The following is a 16,714-nucleotide window of genomic DNA, read 5'->3' as shown; positions in this document are numbered from 1 at the left end:
CACTCGCGAATATGATGCTCTGCTCAAAACCATGAACGCAATATAATATTATTGTTAACTTCAGGTGCTTCAATGACTCAACAAAAGACCACTGAGCTAATCCTCGGTCACTCCGCTCTTTCGATACTCATGAAGATCTTTCAAGACAGATCGGGGTCCACCATCGTAATTCTTCAGCCTCATCCATACCTCCAGACTAGGAATACGAGAGCCATGAATATGATCAAGAAATGCCATATTGCGAGTAGCTCCCTTTCCCTCGCCCCAATAGCGCCACCAGGCCGCAAAAATCTCACGCCAGGTCATGAATGACTCGTCGCGAGGCACATCAGGCTTGACTGTCCAGTTCGAATAGGCTCCTGGGTACGGTTCTGCCTTCATTAAATACTCATCCAGAGGTACAACTTTGTGTATCCCTTGTTTTCCAGTCACCTTAGTAAATGTGTTTGCAATCTCGGCGAAGCTGACTTGATCCGTCGCCACCTCGAGGTTGAGCCCAGCGGACTCAGAGGGGTTGTCAAATATCCATAAGCTGTAGGCTCCAACATCATCGAGGGCAATGAGTGGAATTTTGCCATCCGCTAATCCAGACCAGTTAATTTGTCGGTTCTTCAACTGTAAATCAGGCAAATGAAAAACATACCGGTAGGATTTTCCCAGACAAATGAACCATCAGGTTGCTCTTCAGGAACAAACATCCCATCAAAGAGCATATCCATGTACGGTCCCGTAGTCAAAAGTGAAGTTTTCATGGTAGATTGCCCATGACTCAAAATAAGATCGCCAACACGGCCCTTTGAATCATTATGTCCCCGGTACTTCTCGTCCCACCCAGCTTTTCGGAAGGCATAGTCAGAGTTTGCAAAAACGAAATGCTTGACACCCTGGTGCCGAGCAATTTCGTATGCCCGGACACCGCAGAATAACTCGCTTTTTTTCGCCGATTGAAAACCCATTCAGGTTGACATATGCTCCGTAGACGCCAGTGAATGCAGCGTGAAGATCTTTTTGGTTATCCTGTGAGCCTTGAAGTAGTGTCACGTTCGGCAGAGCAGCTAGTTCGGTAGCATGATTTGAGGACGAGTTTCGAGTCAAAATTCAAACACTGTAGCGGGCACTTTTAGAAAGTGCTATAAGTCTGTTAGAAGAAAAAGGGATCAAAGTAGGCAGGTGGAGAACATACCCTTGACGACAGAACTGCCCTGGGCACCTGTTCCTCCAATAACGAGAATCAATTTCTGATTTTCCATGTCGGCGCTAAAGGGTATTGTGAGATTCAAGTTGATAACTTGAACTTGAAGAAAACAATAGTAATCTGTATTTTCTATGTCCAGATGCACGTTGGGATTCTTAATACTAGTATGAACAGCCTTCCTCCAGGGCTGGCTCCTCCCTTCTATATACAATCTTTTCACGGTCGCGCTCGGACCCCATTCCAGGCTATCGAGGCTATTTCTTCAAGCTACTACCTCCCGAGGTCAGAAGTAGATAGTAGCGACGAGAGTCTTGATTCATAATCTCAAGTGACTTTTGCCCCATGGTGGCTGCATTCTTTGCCCTGCAACGGTCATCGACTATTTTCTTCGTAAGATAGCTATTCTAAGCCGCAGGCCGCAGAACCGGAGAACCGCGGTATTTAGCCATTCTACAGTCTTGCTCCAAATTCCATGGGTGCAGAGAACAGATCGTTCCATCTAGATATCACCTAGAATCGGACTAGTGACAAATATGGTCTCCATTTCCAGTTACAAGAGCGATTATGAACCGGAAATCTTTAGATTATGCATCTTTCAACTGGCCGAGGGTTGCGGGCATTGCGGGGGTGTGCGGACATGGCGGTCAATTGCGGACAACTGTGGTACTGCGGGCATTTCGGTACGCAGTACTATGCAAGCCTGCGCCATGAGCAACAATCTGAGTAGCCACTCACATTCGAGGTTGGAAAGAACAAAGCGAGATTTCTTTTCAGATTATGTTATCCAATATATTGGAGTTTTACAGGAAGACTTTGTGTTCTCTGGAGAAAGTTATAAATAAGAATGCCCAGCTGTACTCCGTAAAGAAACTTCGATCTACATTGAGTACTTCTTACCTTAAAAGGTCCCTACATTCAAAGTCACCCCAATTCATCGATACTATGGTCAAGCTTCTCGTCGTCACTGGCGCGACCGGGATGCAAGGTTCCGGTGTCATCGACGCCCTCGCAACAAATCCCGAGATGGAAAATTCGGGGTCTTACCCGAAACACCAACAGCGACAAGGCCAAAGCGCTTTTGGATCGTGGAATCGAGATGGTATCCGCCGATATGGATGACGAAGATAGTCTTCTTAATGCCTTCATTGGTGCCCACGCCATTTTCGCTGTTACAGATTTCTACGAACCATTTGCGACAGGGATCGGCCCTGAGAAGGCCATGCAAATCGAGTACGAACGAGGCTTGAAGTTAGCCCGGGCAGCTGCTAAAACAAAAACTCTGGATCTTTACTTCTGGAGCACCCTACCCGCTGCGAATGACTTGACGAATGGCAAAGTGAAGGTTCCGCATTTTGATGCCAAAGCGGCCGTCGATGCATATATCAAGAATGACATTGCCTTGAACTCTAAGACGATCTTCCTTTTGACGGGATTCTACGCGTCTAATTTCAACTACCCGCCTTTTACCCCCGTTTACTCGGTATGATTTATCCTTCTCTTTAGATCTGCCAACCTTGCCTGTCAACTAACATGTTGAAATAACAGAAGCCAGCTGGACAATACATTCTTGCCCTCCCAGCTCGCTCCTCGTCTTATCTCCCCTCACTGGGCCCAGTTAGTAACATTGGAATCACCGTCAGTGGTCTTCTTCATTTTCCATACCCTAAGTCGGCAAGTGGTCCCAAGGGAGGTCGATATGTTCACGTCACGACGGGAAAATACAAAATCCAAGACTATTTCTCCAAATGGGCTATGGTAGCAGGCAAGGGGAGACTTCAGGTCTTATCGGTTCCTTTTGAGCATTTTGAAGCACTCCATGGTATGTGGGGAACTGAATTGGGTCTTATGGTGAAGTTTTGGGAAGTTGCTGGGCCCCCAAGGATGTGGGGAACAGTCGGAGAAGGTGATGTTATGGTCGATTCTCGTGAACTTGATGGTGTGAAAGACAATCTGGTCAGCGCTGAGGACTTTTGGAGTCGGGCTGATTGGAGTCAACTTTAAAACCCCCGTTAAAAAAGCACATAACATAGAATACTATTGCTTTTGTGATAGAAAGATCTTTATACCGGCAAATTTTGTGGTGTACAATACAAAACCACTAGCTACGGTGATGTAGAAGAAATAAAAACGTATCTAGAGGCTTATCCCTTAGGCAGATGCATAGTTTTGACTTGATATACGAGGAGCTTAGTGAGTGGCGTTCGGGCAGTTCGCTTGGTACGCAAAGGAGTGGACGCTAACTTGTTTCCTGATTTACATGCGGCATTATATAATGAAGATGCAATTATTCACTAGCGAGAGGGGGTTTGCGAGCCTTCAAGGAAGCTATTACTTAATTATAAAAATAAACCCAAAAAAGTTGATTTTTCAGAGAAAGGAAGATTTCTGATCATTGCTAGCTGTGAGATATCTCGTGATAAATATACTGATATCGAATGATACATAATCAAAATCTATCCCTTACCCCGATCATTCCAACAAGCTCTAGACCGTATAGTCCCATTCTCTTTTTCGAGTTTCTTATTAACAATCAACACGATCCCGATCCATTGCCCCCTCGAGGCGCCGAAGAGTTCGGCCAATTCTGTGATAACTCACATATCTTCTTGATAACATTCTGATTGCTAACCGCGTTTCTCTCAAACGTTTTTGGATCCAATGTGAGAGGCCTTCAAACCTAGAAGCATTGTCCGGGCGCCGACTTAGAGCCCTTGCTAGCTCTTGGGCATCGCTATTAAAGAACTGTGTCTATGTTGCTAGTATGCCACGAAACTCCCTTGCAGAGGGTAGCGGCCATCCAGCCAAATATAAATCATTCCATTTATTCAAGGCTCCTACAGCATGCCTGTGTACCGCTCTCTCCTCAAACCTATAAGCCCCTGGCACTGGCATCGTGTGTATTCAGGACAAATTCGAGCGCAGTAGGTAGTCGATGTGTCAAAGGAGACACTCTCGCTGTGACCCATAATTGTGGGACGGTTTATATCAAGCAGCTCCTATAGACAGTGCCTCAAAGAAGCCCTTGGAAGTCAACGTGCTTTGTTTCACCAGAAGGCAGAGAATCATCATCACGAATGAAAGAGCAGTGGAGAAATTTCATTCGCTATGCTAGTCAAAGAGACTCAAACAATGGATTAATTTCCTGAAAGAACCATGGGACTCTTAGAAATATCAAAGAATGGGCCAAATTCTGCAACAAGGGCTTTCAATCCTCATTCAGACTTCCCTCAAGCTGTATATATAATGTCTAGAAAGTAAAAATAGCAGCCTGAGGCTCATATTTAACAAAGCACGGGCCACGAGTGCCGGTTTGATTTTCTGAAGATGTATGAAAAATTGCAAAAAATATTTATCTAAATAGATTTGAAATAGTACATCAAAAAAAAATATATCGACTCCGATCGCCACGTAGTGATATCGAAACCGCAAAGAAAATTGATACGTGACAAGAAATGTCCTTTCACTGCCATCCACCCTCAAACCCAGTACCAGCACCCTGGCTTCTCCGCCGGGCACTTGAATATTTGCTTGCAGCCGCGAAGTCGAGCCTGTCCTTCTCGTCCTGACTCGCTCGACGCTTTTTCAGGGCTTCCGGGTCGTTCTGGCGACCAAATCCCCAGTGCCGTTGACTTTTGCGTCGCGCATCGTTATCTGGAAGGGTGGCTTGATTAGTAACAGGTCAATGGGATTGGATATTCGAGGCAGAGTAGTAGATTACCTGGAACTGGATCGCTCTGAGAGCTGCGATTACTTGATACAGGCTTTGGGTCGGGTGCGTCTTGTGTAGGGGGAGATTTTCCTGAATTGGCAGAGTCGATTGAATCGTTGCGCGGCTGATGCTTAAAAACATCTGATGCCCTGCGGAAGAAGTTCGACATTATGACTTGATGTTTTGCCGTCTTTCTTGAAACCAGTAATAGTGTTGCCAAGTTCTTGTACCAGCATTCTAGTTCTTTTATATGTTTGTCAATGTGCAATGACATCATTTCACCTTCTCAGGCTGGCCCTCTCATGGTTTGTTTCCTTGTGTTCGGTTCAAACCTTGGAAAGAAGAGAGACCACGGTCGATCACATTGTTGGTGAACTTTGCACAAGATCATAGGATCATATGTGGAGACCGTCGAACCGTGGTCAAGAAGCCGGGCCCGAAGAACCCGAAAGCTTGTATCTATTATGCAATGCGGGCCACAAGAATAGTTCACCGTCATCCTTGGATAAAATTATTTTAAAATTATTTCCCCTGTAATTTTAATATGAGAAATTTCTCCGTTGATTGTTCAAATGTTCATTAGAATTTATTTGCTTCGTCTAGTATTCAAATACCACTCAAATGTACTCCTCGATTTTGGTGCCCGGGCTGGGACGCTAAAGGAAGATCCACGGTGGGTCGGGTGGTAGTCTCGAACGCGATGGAAACAATTAAGAGTTGATAAATCATGAATGTGTATATAAGACAGCCTGGGTTCCAGGGACTGGAAAAGCGCTCAGATCTTGCAGAATAGTCTACAGCTTTAGTCCTATATCTGAAATCGTTTCGCCAATGGGTTGATGGTATTTTTTGAGGCTTTGCCGAAATCGAGGTTTTCGACTTGACAGAATCCTTAAATTTGATTTTATTACGCCTTTAATTTACTTATTGTCTTTAGTGAACAAATAACCGCCGGTCGCGAGATGATGGATTGGAAATATAGACGTTATCGAGGCTATCCCATAGAAGGCTCCAGCTTCACTCGCAATCTCTAGCCAATATTCTTCAGCAAAACCGCCAAGCTGAAATTGGAAACGCACTAAAGCAGTATGCAAGAAATGAGGTGAGCATTCATCACGCCAATTTGCACCTAATGGTTGTGTCTACCCGAGTTACAGCACGATCCATCCATTGCCGCTCTAGCGAGCTTAGCCCGGCTCAGCGGACGAGGATCAGGCAAAAAGCTTCTCCCAGAAAGGTCTGGCTGTGAAGTCGCGGCGCGGCCAACCTTCGCAAAAGACTCTAGATCCCGCTTAGCAATTTTCGAGCTATAGATCTTGTTGAGCCAGTTTCCCAATCGATAGCCGCCTTTAGCAATTTGCAACTCGATCGTGTCAATGACCGAATCGTAGTAGGTGGGGTAAAGATCACCGGTCTGCAAAGCAGCAGCGCCATTAGGCATGACAACAGTGCAAACAAGAGCGTTGGCATCTGAAGCCCAGCTGGTTGCTGCAGCAATGGGATCGCTGATGTCATCTCCTTTGATCCAGCTCGCAGCTTGAGACGTATAATTTCCCGACTCGATCTCCTTAACCAGAGTGGTGGCCCATGACTGTGCGTCTGAGAGCGAGTCACCACCGACTAACTGCTCGGGAATGTACGTATCCCAGTCGGAATGAAGGTTGTCGCTGTATCCGTTGAAAGTAACCTTGATATTGTTTCCTCCAACTTCATATGCCTCGTCGTGGAGTGGTTGAGTCATATCACCAATGAAATGAACAAGAAAACGAAGAGCCTCTGCCACGTCGTCGTCGGAGAGGCTACTATCGCTCACACGCTGAGTGTAGTTTGCGACCGCAGAAATTGAGCAGCCCGAGCTACCACAGTCGCGGTCATAGTCCACGTTGCAACTGGAAGGAGGGTTATCCTCTGCATCTATAAAGTGCAAAGGAGCCGACCATTTTCCAGCGCTAGTTAGGCGATACTGGTCAGCCCACGAAGCGATGCCAGCTAAATACGAGCTGGATGAGTTGCCAAGAACGCCTTGTGCCCTTCAAAGCTGTTAGCCAAAATTCAAAGGAATGATTTCCGAAATGAAAGGTTATTGCAATCGTTATTTCTCACCATGATGCTGCTTCAGACGAAACATAGTGTTGAGCAACATAAGCAACTGTTGCGTGACCCAACACACCCCAGGCGTGCGCCCCATTCACTGCCCCTAGGGTGAGGAGGACAGTATTGGAGAAGGAAGGCATGATTTGACAGTCCTGTATGGAGTGTGTTTCTTCTTTTCGATGTAGCGGCTCAAAAGTAGATGCGCTGTCTTTCACAACCTTTCCTGGGTTCAAAGGACCTTTTTATTGTGTTGATGAAGCCCCGCGTCTGGAGTTATTGGCATCTGTCGATCGAGCTGTAATTATGACTCTGCAGGAACATCGAGTGTAACATAAACCTGGAGGCGTAAGGTCTTATTGGGCCGGTCGATGCCACAAGCAATCAAATTGTTTCAAGGAGCTCGCCGATGTAAAGATAAGAGCAAATGACCTCCCAGCCCTGGGAGGGGTTTGCAATCAGTTGAAAGTTTCATTGGTGGAGGCAGGAGGGATCGGCGCCGCAGCGCATCGGAATCCACCGGCGTGAAGAGAAGCAGGACGCAGGAGATAAAAACAGTTTGGCTTCTCGTATAAATTGCAAGCGCGGCTGGTGATTGAAAAGGGACAGTATTAGATCTAACAGCATACACGTGGGGTCAAATATCTTGCATTTGCTGATTTTAACTTGGCCATTCAACGATAGGAACGGTGCAACGTGGGAAAATAACAACACAACTAGGACGGAATAATAATATGCCACAAGCTTAATTTCTCTTCATTCTCCGGTATTATTCAAACCCCCGGAGCTATGATAGAACTTCAACACCGTCGGAGCACCGCCGGTTCTCTGCAGATAATCTCCAAGCGAAATTGTCAGTGCTCTGCGACCGACCCTAAATTCATATTAATTTGGGTCATTTCTTGGAAGTGTATCTCATTTAAAACTCAACACTTGTAGTATTCAGATCGCCAATTTTTATTCACAATTGCATAGCTCGGTTATAAGTAATAATGCAATTTCATAGCTAACAAAATCATGAGAGAGTTATCGTTTATCTGTGCAAATACTGGCATTAATTTGCATGGGCTTTCTAGGCAGGTTTGTGCTTCAGAACAATCAAAAGCCCAAGAGACCGAACATAGATAGGGAAAGCCTCAGAACTGCGTATTTAAATTATCTATTAACGCTCTTCCTCCAAATTGCAGACCATTCTCGACTGACGAGACATCTAACGTTGGTAAGGTTGGATACCAAGGGGAGGCTGGAGCGGTGAATTCTTCCCATTCGTCGCCTGATCGATCAAATGTTGGAGCCCGTCTCCAGCTTCAAAAATTAACTGAGAATCAACTCGATTGAGCATCATTGGTTGCTCACATCAAAACAGAAAAGCTGGTGCTTGCGAGCCCTGTGGCAATTTTCCAGCTCATATTTCTGCGCGACACTACCTTGCTGAATATACCCAGAAATAGCCCAATGACACGAGGTCCCCCCATGAATTTGTCGTCATTGAAGTGACGCAGCATAGTTAACCAATTTCTGGTCAACTGGCATTTGGGTGGGTGGGTCGGGCCGCATCGGCTTAACCAGAGGAAGCTGAGATTGAACGCCTCGAACGATACGATCTCTCTTTCTTGCTACGCAATCCAGCTTTCGTGTGTCGCGGAGAATGGAAAGAATTCTTCAACTCCATACCAGTAGTTAGCGCCCTCAGCCAGCCACCACCTATCGGCAATTCTAACGATCGGGATTTGGCCAGATTTTGAAGTTGTCTACGAATAACGCCCGGCAGATTGGATGATAGCCTAAAATATCCCCACTCTTTTTTTCCATATGCCGGCAAGTTGGGCCGACGAACACCTTTCTAGACGTTGGACTATCGATCAGCTCCCCACGCCTCCCCATCGTGGACACCTCATCCGCCAATCTGTTGTCCCTCTTGCACCCAGGCACTGAATTGTGTACCCTTAGTGCGTGGAGTGGGGGTTCGGCGAATCCGGCTCGGTCTTATCCGGGCCATGTATGTGCTGTCAGTTGAGAATCATCTGGGGTGGGTTTATTTTTGCGATAGAGATTTGAGCTAGACTTTTCTCCAGTTCAAAAATATAATATGGCGAGAGGGCCCGCTACTTAGGTACTATACATCCACAAGAAGGCAACTAGCATTTTATCGGCTGAGAATGACCGACATTTCTTTGTTTCCATTTACTGTGACGGAACATGTTGTCGATGCGCAGCATATCCGTGAATATCCGAATGCCACAAGAAGGCGCGACGCCTCGTTAAAGCTTGTCTTGAAACAATACACTCCCATCGATAACCCAAACCCTCAGCCTGGCGACATAACAATAATCGGAGCGCACGGGTGCGGGTTTCCAAAGGTATTTTCACTAAAGCTCTGCTTACTTTGTTCTTATTTCCGGCTCCCGAAAGAGACAATGAAGTTAACATTTGCTTTAGGAGTTATATGAGCCTCTCTGGGAGGACTTGTATACTAGAAGTCAAGTGGATGGTTATCGAATTCGCTCAATCTGGATCGCAGATGTTGTCAATCTCGGTGCGAGCGGTCTTCGCAACGAAAGTTCTCTTGGAAATGATCGTGAGTGTTCGGTTCTGCATTTCCTCCTTTCGCACAGATAGCTGATATTTTTGAAAGCCTCTTGGATGGATCATAGTCGCGACCTCCTGCACATGATCAATACCTTCCGTGACCAAATGCCACAGCCGATTGTAGGCGTGGGACACAGTATGGGAGCCGGACAGCTGTGGGTTTCTGAAATTTCCTAACTCATCTAGCCGGATGCTAATTCTTTCTACCAGTGTCCTTCTTTCCATGCTCCACCCCCGCCTCTTTACATCATTAACTCTGATAGAACCCGTCATCTCACCCGATATCTTTACAGGCCAAGGCCCCATCTTAGCCATCATGTCACTCAAGCGAAAGGACACTTGGAACTCCAAGTCAGAAGCTATCCAAGCCGCACGCAAAACATACAAACGATGGGATAAACGAGTCCTCGATCGCTGGATTGATAACGGATACCGCGAGTTGTCAGGCACCACAGGGCGTGATTCAGCCGTCACCTTGACAAGCTCGAAATATCAAGAAGTCCTGCAATACCTGCGGCCAAACCCTCTCGATTACAAACCCGTGGGAACATACCATGTCGACGAAACATCTTCACCTCACCATGATCACCTCCTTTACCCAGACATCATCGGTCCTCCGCATGCAACCTCACCATTTTATCGATACGAGCCAATTCTAGCCTGGAAGATGCTCAAGCATATCCATCCCGCCGTCCTCTATCTCCATGGAGAAAGCAGTCCAATTGCCACTCCTGAAGTGCGCGATAAGATGTTGAATCGGACTGGGGCTGGTGTCGGTGGAAATGGCGGTGTCCGGGAGTCGCGAGTGCAGCAAAAGATTCTGAAAGGGTCACATCAATTGCCCCTCGAGCAGGTGGGAGAGACAGCATCGGCTATTGGTCCCTGGATTGGTCAGTCGGCGCAAAGTTGGAAAGATGATGAGGCGCGGCTGGATGAAGGGTGGGTGGAAATGTCTATGGGTGACCGGTTGAAGGCTATGAATGGTTGGATACCTGTACTACAAGGGCTTTATAAGCCTGAGTCACAGAAGCGAGACTCAAGGTTATGATTATACTCTCGGTCTCGGTGATGCGGGTACAAAATTTAGATAAGTGAGCCGATAGATTAATAGAATAGACTCTTCGTGACTATCTCGGTGTCAGAAGTGGGAATTTCCGAGCAACATGAATCAATTTTGAAATAAAGCATCCCGCCCCTCTACTGATTCTATAAACCCACAGACATGATCTATGGTGACTAACCCGACACAATCACGCAAAGAGTACAAGGGGAACAAGTTAAAGCCCCCTGGGCTATGGTTGATTTATCAAACGGCCGGCATCTTATTTGGGCTAGCGTGCACCGGCATGCTTTTTGGGCTGTGCAAATTTCCCCGGTTGAGTGTACCTCGTATTCCATGCCTGTGCACGCATGCTCGTATAGACATGTGGGGAATCGGGGTCTAGACAGGGGCAGTGCCTGACGATCGCATAGGCGGCTCTGCAAAACCCAACAGTTGAAGCGCATGGCTAGGCGTGACTCATAGTTAAGCATCATCTAGCTCGGCTGTGCATTACTAACGTTCTGTATATAGCAAGGCCTTAATTCTAACTCTATTAGCCTTGGACTCTACTTCCTCTTCAACCTTTCTTATTCAAAATTGATTAGCCACCCACTAGCAGTGAACAAGATCTGTTTCTACAACAAATATCAATATCCTGTACCATACAAAGCCATCGACCAACACATCAACCATGACAGCTACTTCACCAGACACCAGTAATCCAGTTTACTTCTGGAAACCAGAAGGAGAAACAGGATTCTTAGGCCAGTGGTGGCCATCCTCATTTAAATGGGAAACCGATGGAGAAACATACAACTACGCAAACGCAGAACAGTAATTCTACCTTTCCCCTGAACAGATATCCCTTACTTTTCCAACAAGCATATACTAACACCATACTACTTATAGATACATGATGCACCGCAAAGCCCTCCTCTTCGCCGGTCCCACTAATGAAATAACCCAACAACTCGCCACAGGCTGGCAAACACACCCACGCGAAATCCGCAACCTAGGCCGTAAAATCCCGAATTTCTCAGATGAAATATGGGAAGAGAATCGCTTTGCGATCGTGGTTGAGGGGAGTTATTTGAAATTTTCGCAGAATGAGGAATTGAAGCAGATGTTGCTTGCGACAGGGGAGAGGGAGTTGGTTGAGGCTAGTCCGATGGATCGGATTTGGGGGGTTGGGTTTGGTGCGAGGAATGCTGGGTCTAATCGGCATAAATGGGGGTTGAATCTTTTGGGGAAGGCTCTTATGGAGACTAGGAAGAGATTAGTTAATGAGGGGAGGAATTACGATTAGGATGGACTTGAATTTGAACTTGTATTCATGACATGAAATTTGAGGAAACACTAATGGACATCTCAATATCTTTCTCCTCCTTGAAAATCGTCGTTGATCGTACTGGAACTCGCAGTTCAGGTGTAAGCAATTGAGTGCATGCTAGGATGCGGTATCTCCGAAGAATTCACCTAACCCAAGGCGACTTCTGGGTTGCCATCATCTTCGTCGGAGGCTTCCACCTCGGTGTCGCTATCCATTGGTTGATGGATGTAGTTGAGGAACTCGTGCGATTTCTCCAGCATAACTTCCACATCCAGCAGCTTCATAAGGTCAAATCCCATAGGCGGCATGTCGATGACCTGATCGGCGAAGATGCGCAACCGCAGGACCATGGAATTATCCCCATCATACTCCTTGACATCGTCAGCTGTGACCTGGGTCGCAATGTTGCTCCAGGTGAGATACTTGGCGCGGTCAATGCAAGAAGCGGTCTCGCTTGCATCCCACCATGTTGGCATCAGACCTACCAGGTCGGCCATTTGGAGAAAAAGGAAAAGATTGGGGGTTCCCCCAAAGCTAGTCTCAGCATGGATCGTGTCCTCGTTGGGGGCGTCTTCATAGATGGGATCCGCGTGCTGGATGTTGCGGAACTTGAGGTCATCATTGATGCGCAAGCGGTAGGCGTCGATCAATAGCTTGTAGACGTCCTCTTTGGGTCGGTCTTCCGGCCATTTTTCCCCTTGAGTCTTTGGAAGGGGGTGGAGATTCGCAAAGCAAGCGCAGGTCCTTCTTCAGGATGGTCCATCGCGACATCGGGTGGATTCGACATCGCGGAGGAGGGTTGAGGTATGTCGGTTTGCTCTGTGGATTCAACACTGCTGACTGGGGCTGCTCTGGCGGTAAATGTTGCTGTTGTCAATACCAATTTGGATTCGAGACTTGCTTTGCATGTTGCTCGCTCATGGGCGTTCTGGGCGCAGCACTTCTTGTGTGATTTCCAGTCCGATTTCTGGCAGAAGCGCGAGCAGTAGGGGGTTGTTTTTCACTTGACGCAAAGTTTGAGAGGGTCTGTCTTGCTCTCAGGTTTCTTACACTTAGTACAGATCTCAAGAGACTGCAGAGGGTTGGGGTCAGCCATGATGTTGGCGGGATCACAGTGGGAAGAGACTTGGTGTAGAAAGAGAAAGTGAGGGAGAGGAGGCTGCGCGTGAGTAAAGAGGTGAAGGGTGAGGGATGTGTGAAGTGAGAAGGTGCATGTGAGTAAAAGAGACGGAGCTACTACTAAACATGCAAGAGCGAGTGAATAGGTCAGCTATTGCTCCCTGGCCAATATTTCATTTGTCTCTCATCAAGAACGCTGGATTGAAAGTATCTTTCTAGCCTTCAATGCATTAGTGGATTGGGGACAGCAAGTCACTGTTGATACCAGATCAGGTCCTGTTACATTGCCCGAGGCTCAACGTGGCTCCGTAGACATTATTTCAAGGTCTTTTAGTGTATCGATTCCGGATTCTTGGACTGCAAGGAATTTCGAGTCCGATTTCTCTTGTAGTTCGCTGATGAGAATGGCCCAACGAGGGCAACCCTTGAGACATACCATCACCATGTCAAACGTGTGAGCACGATGTGGTCTAATGAGGATGTTAAAGGATCAGCATTGTATGTCAGAGACCGATTGCAATAATTATTCCCCATTCAGCGCGTATCTGCTCGTCCACTGGCGCGGAACCTTTATAGAAGCCCTGGACTTGGAGTCCATCATGACCCCAGATTCGATCATACATCTGCCTAGTGTGGAGTTGGAAACTATGACCGTCCGTCCGCGTAGGGATTGTTTACTTCTGCTCACCGCCCAGGTGATTTCTTGGCATTCCAACCTGGCTGATGTCATTTGTTGAAGCTGAAGTTGGAAAATAAATAATTGATGGGGATCTAATGCCGTTTGGTGTTTTTTTATCGACCTTGGAAGGAGATACCAAATTTGGTGTAAAAACAGGCATAGTATAAGACATCCTGATCGATTAGCCTAATGATCACTTTTGCCCAGGTGGCTGCTTCAAGTTTGAAGGCTTCTTTAAGTATAGTAGGTACCTTATACTAGTAGTATATATATCCACCACTGGTGGACCATGACCCCATCCATAGAAGAACTTCACGAGCCCTGGTCCTCCAAGGCTCAACTTGAAATTCAAGTTCCAAGATGGAAGGCACCAGTGCTACTACTAGTACTGCTGAGAAGTATATATACTATTCCTACTAGTACTACTAATCCCTTCTTTTCTCTGCAAACCCTCAGCTGGCACCCGGGGGCCCTCTAGGTTTTTTGTTGTGGCATACATCATTTGTTTTACAAATGTCTTGCACGGTTGATCTTTGCTTTCAAGTTATCTTTGAATAACCCTTTGTACTGATCTCTAATAGGTTCAAGTTTCCTAGGTTTGTGGCATTCCTCGTTGCTTTCAAGTTATAACTAGCACGCGTTGTTTGTAGAAGCCCCACTGTAAACCCCGCAATATAGAGTCAGACTAAACTATTTGTCAACATCACCATGCAGCAGCAGCCGATCCAGTTCCAGCGAATTCTATTCAGCAATTTCAAAAATACCAAGTGGACACCAGGGAGGTCGTATATTCATACAAGGCAAACTCCAGTCATTGCACCAAACCCAAGTTCCTTAAGACCCTCCAGATACTCTTCGAAACCTCCCAAGGTCCAATTCAAGATGAATTGAATTGATCATAGGCCTACAAGTAGAAACGGATAAGAGCAAAAGGTGAAATGAAGATGTTCTATAGTAAATATTCATATCATACAACTCCCAGATGTATTATTTTGTGCAGGTGGGGTATTCTTTTGCCAGCCAGGTGCGAAACATTGTCCAAAAGAAACAAGAAAAAGAAAACCACAATCAACGCCACATATGATACAGATTTTATACAGGTAAATGCATGATATTCTCAAATCAAGGCCTGTCCACGGAACATGCCCTCGCGAACCTCGCGAACAACATCCTTGCGATCCTTCTTGCCAACCAGAACCACACCACGACCACGCTTACCCATACGACCAAGACGACCGAGGCGATGGATAAAGTCCACCGTCGTGTGCGGCACATGGAAGAGAATCACAGTCTTCACGGCCAAGGTATCGATACCGCGGGAGGCAATGTCAGTAGTGACCAGAACCTTGGTGTTGGGAAGACGGCGCTCAATTTCGGCCTTCTTCTCGGGAGCTGCGAAGGGGATAGCTGCCTCAGCACGGGCCTGCTTCTTTGCCAGCGAGACCTCATCGGCGGTTGGGGGTTGCTCGACTTCGGTGAATTCGGCAAGGATCTCGGCTTGTTTGCGGGAACTGGAGTCTCGGGATAAGGAGACGGCGTCGATGCCCTTGGAAGCGAGGAACTCGGCCACTTCGTCGGCTTCTTCTCTCTCGTTGACGAAGACGAGGATCTTCTTGATGTGGGGGCCCATGAATTGGGCCAGAGGACCGTGGTCCTCACCATCGGCGCTTTCGCCGGCCTTGCCGATTGACCAGATCACGTCGGCGCAGGCGAGTTGACGGTTTCCACGGTAGGGTTCCTTCTCGATGTCTACCACGCCGAGTTGCACACGACGGGGGATGGCGTGAAGATTCGGGGTTGTCAGTCTCTTGACGTCGGGGTAGCGTTTGCGAAGTTGGTTGTCCAGGCTGCGGGGGATGGTGGCGGAGCAGAAGATGAGTTTCTTCAGCGACGGGGCGACCTTGTCGATGACTTCGGTGGTGGTTGGGATGAAAGATCGGTCCATGAGGGAATCAGCCTCGTCAAGGACGAGATGGCTCACGCGACTGAGTATATAGGGGTTGGTTTTGGCGATGGAGGCGAGAAGATGGGGGGTTGAGACAAGAACGTCGATGCCATCGGGATGGAAGAGGGTGCTCTTGATACGACGCGGCGTGAAAGTGGAAGAGATCATTCCCGCACGGAACTTGACGGTGTGTGCAAAGTCCTTGAGCTTGAATCCCACCTGGGTCACCAGCTCGGATGTGGGAACGAGGATGATGGCTCTAGGCCGGCCGCAATCCGTCATGGGGGGTTCCTCGGGCTCAAGCTCGTATGTTCGGTTCTTCAGCCTCTCCTCGCGCTCCTTGGCCTTTTCCTCCGCCAGTATCTTCTCTTCTTCCAAGTCTCGGGCTTCCGCGCGCTTAATGGCATCCAGAACTGGGAGGAGGTACGCCAATGTCTTGCCTGAACCGGTTTCGGCGGCGAGAAGAAATTGTTCGTACTGGGGGTCATCGGGACCGAGCTTCTTCTGCTGATGTTTCGGGATCGCGGCGAGGAGTTGGGGGATGGCCACTCGTTGAATCGGAGTTGGGCTCACATCGGCGAGACCAGGCAGACCCTGAGAGAAGATGGAGTGTCGGACAACTGGGAGAAGAGGGAAATGATCGAAGCTGGTGAGATTGGAGATTTTGGATTTGATGGCTGTACGACGGCCGTAGGTGACGGGGAAAGGGTAGTCTGCATTTTCAAAGCTTTATAGAGTGGCGCTTCCTTCCTTTTCTCATCCTTACCCTCTTGTTTCGAACGCTTGAGGGCGGCTTGGGAACGAGGACGAGGGTCATCCCGAATACGAGCTTCTGTTTGATTCATTGCATTGAACGGGCCAGCGCGACCACGCCCCGAGCGAGGTTTGTTGATCGAAGACCTGGCGACATTCGGCGAAAGACTCATGCGACTAGGTTTGCGCTCCGAACGCGCGGAGGCCATGGTTCGTGTGGCCTGCCATGATGGAAGGAGGGTGGATGCTGGAGGGAGGACGG

The 16,714-nt window shown here is 47.6% G+C and overlaps 8 protein-coding genes across 8 annotated transcripts; 3 read left to right on the top strand and 5 right to left on the bottom strand.

Moving 5' to 3' along the window:
* Nucleotides 1–96: 96 nt before the first annotated feature.
* N7509_009637 (uncharacterized protein) lies at nucleotides 97–956 on the bottom strand (the record flags this gene model as incomplete). Its single annotated transcript, XM_056634274.1, has 2 exons — nucleotides 97–581; nucleotides 644–956. The coding sequence occupies 2 exons, from the start codon at nucleotides 954–956 to the stop codon at nucleotides 97–99; spliced, it is 798 nt and encodes a 265-aa protein (XP_056484894.1).
* A 1,181-nt stretch (nucleotides 957–2,137) lies between these two features.
* Nucleotides 2,138–3,196, top strand: N7509_009636 (uncharacterized protein; the record flags this gene model as incomplete). The annotated part of the gene is made up of 3 exons (XM_056634273.1): nucleotides 2,138–2,232; nucleotides 2,255–2,675; nucleotides 2,741–3,196. The coding sequence occupies 3 exons, from the start codon at nucleotides 2,138–2,140 to the stop codon at nucleotides 3,194–3,196; spliced, it is 972 nt and encodes a 323-aa protein (XP_056484893.1).
* A 1,459-nt stretch (nucleotides 3,197–4,655) lies between these two features.
* N7509_009635 (uncharacterized protein) lies at nucleotides 4,656–5,073 on the bottom strand (the record flags this gene model as incomplete). Its single annotated transcript, XM_056634272.1, has 2 exons — nucleotides 4,656–4,858; nucleotides 4,914–5,073. The coding sequence occupies 2 exons, from the start codon at nucleotides 5,071–5,073 to the stop codon at nucleotides 4,656–4,658; spliced, it is 363 nt and encodes a 120-aa protein (XP_056484892.1).
* Nucleotides 5,074–6,033: 960 nt separating this feature from the next.
* Nucleotides 6,034–7,138, bottom strand: N7509_009634 (S1/P1 nuclease; the record flags this gene model as incomplete). The annotated part of the gene is made up of 2 exons (XM_056634271.1): nucleotides 6,034–6,934; nucleotides 7,008–7,138. 2 exons carry the CDS (start codon nucleotides 7,136–7,138, stop codon nucleotides 6,034–6,036), a joined length of 1,032 nt encoding a protein of 343 aa, XP_056484891.1.
* Nucleotides 7,139–9,154: 2,016 nt separating this feature from the next.
* N7509_009633 (alpha/beta hydrolase) lies at nucleotides 9,155–10,632 on the top strand (the record flags this gene model as incomplete). The annotated part of the gene is made up of 4 exons (XM_056634270.1): nucleotides 9,155–9,355; nucleotides 9,435–9,573; nucleotides 9,631–9,739; nucleotides 9,795–10,632. 4 exons carry the CDS (start codon nucleotides 9,155–9,157, stop codon nucleotides 10,630–10,632), a joined length of 1,287 nt encoding a protein of 428 aa, XP_056484890.1.
* A 685-nt stretch (nucleotides 10,633–11,317) lies between these two features.
* N7509_009632 (NADAR family protein) lies at nucleotides 11,318–11,932 on the top strand (the record flags this gene model as incomplete). Its single annotated transcript, XM_056634269.1, has 2 exons — nucleotides 11,318–11,460; nucleotides 11,536–11,932. The coding sequence occupies 2 exons, from the start codon at nucleotides 11,318–11,320 to the stop codon at nucleotides 11,930–11,932; spliced, it is 540 nt and encodes a 179-aa protein (XP_056484889.1).
* A 170-nt stretch (nucleotides 11,933–12,102) lies between these two features.
* Nucleotides 12,103–13,052, bottom strand: N7509_009631 (uncharacterized protein; the record flags this gene model as incomplete). The annotated part of the gene is made up of 2 exons (XM_056634268.1): nucleotides 12,103–12,653; nucleotides 13,007–13,052. The coding sequence occupies 2 exons, from the start codon at nucleotides 13,050–13,052 to the stop codon at nucleotides 12,103–12,105; spliced, it is 597 nt and encodes a 198-aa protein (XP_056484888.1).
* Nucleotides 13,053–14,871: 1,819 nt separating this feature from the next.
* On the bottom strand, nucleotides 14,872–16,661 carry mrh4 (ATP-dependent RNA helicase MRH4; the record flags this gene model as incomplete). Its single annotated transcript, XM_056634267.1, has 2 exons — nucleotides 14,872–16,412; nucleotides 16,466–16,661. The coding sequence occupies 2 exons, from the start codon at nucleotides 16,659–16,661 to the stop codon at nucleotides 14,872–14,874; spliced, it is 1,737 nt and encodes a 578-aa protein (XP_056484887.1).
* Nucleotides 16,662–16,714: the final 53 nt, after the last annotated feature.

Source organism: Penicillium cosmopolitanum (assembly GCF_028827165.1).
Source record: "Penicillium cosmopolitanum strain IBT 29677 chromosome Unknown utg000009l:1.0-9042332.0:1.0-9050551.0, whole genome shotgun sequence".
In the NCBI taxonomy this organism is placed as follows: domain Eukaryota; kingdom Fungi; phylum Ascomycota; class Eurotiomycetes; order Eurotiales; family Aspergillaceae; genus Penicillium; species Penicillium cosmopolitanum.
The sequence above is the reverse complement of the archived record's forward strand: the minus strand, read 5'-3'. Positions and strand labels throughout refer to the sequence as shown.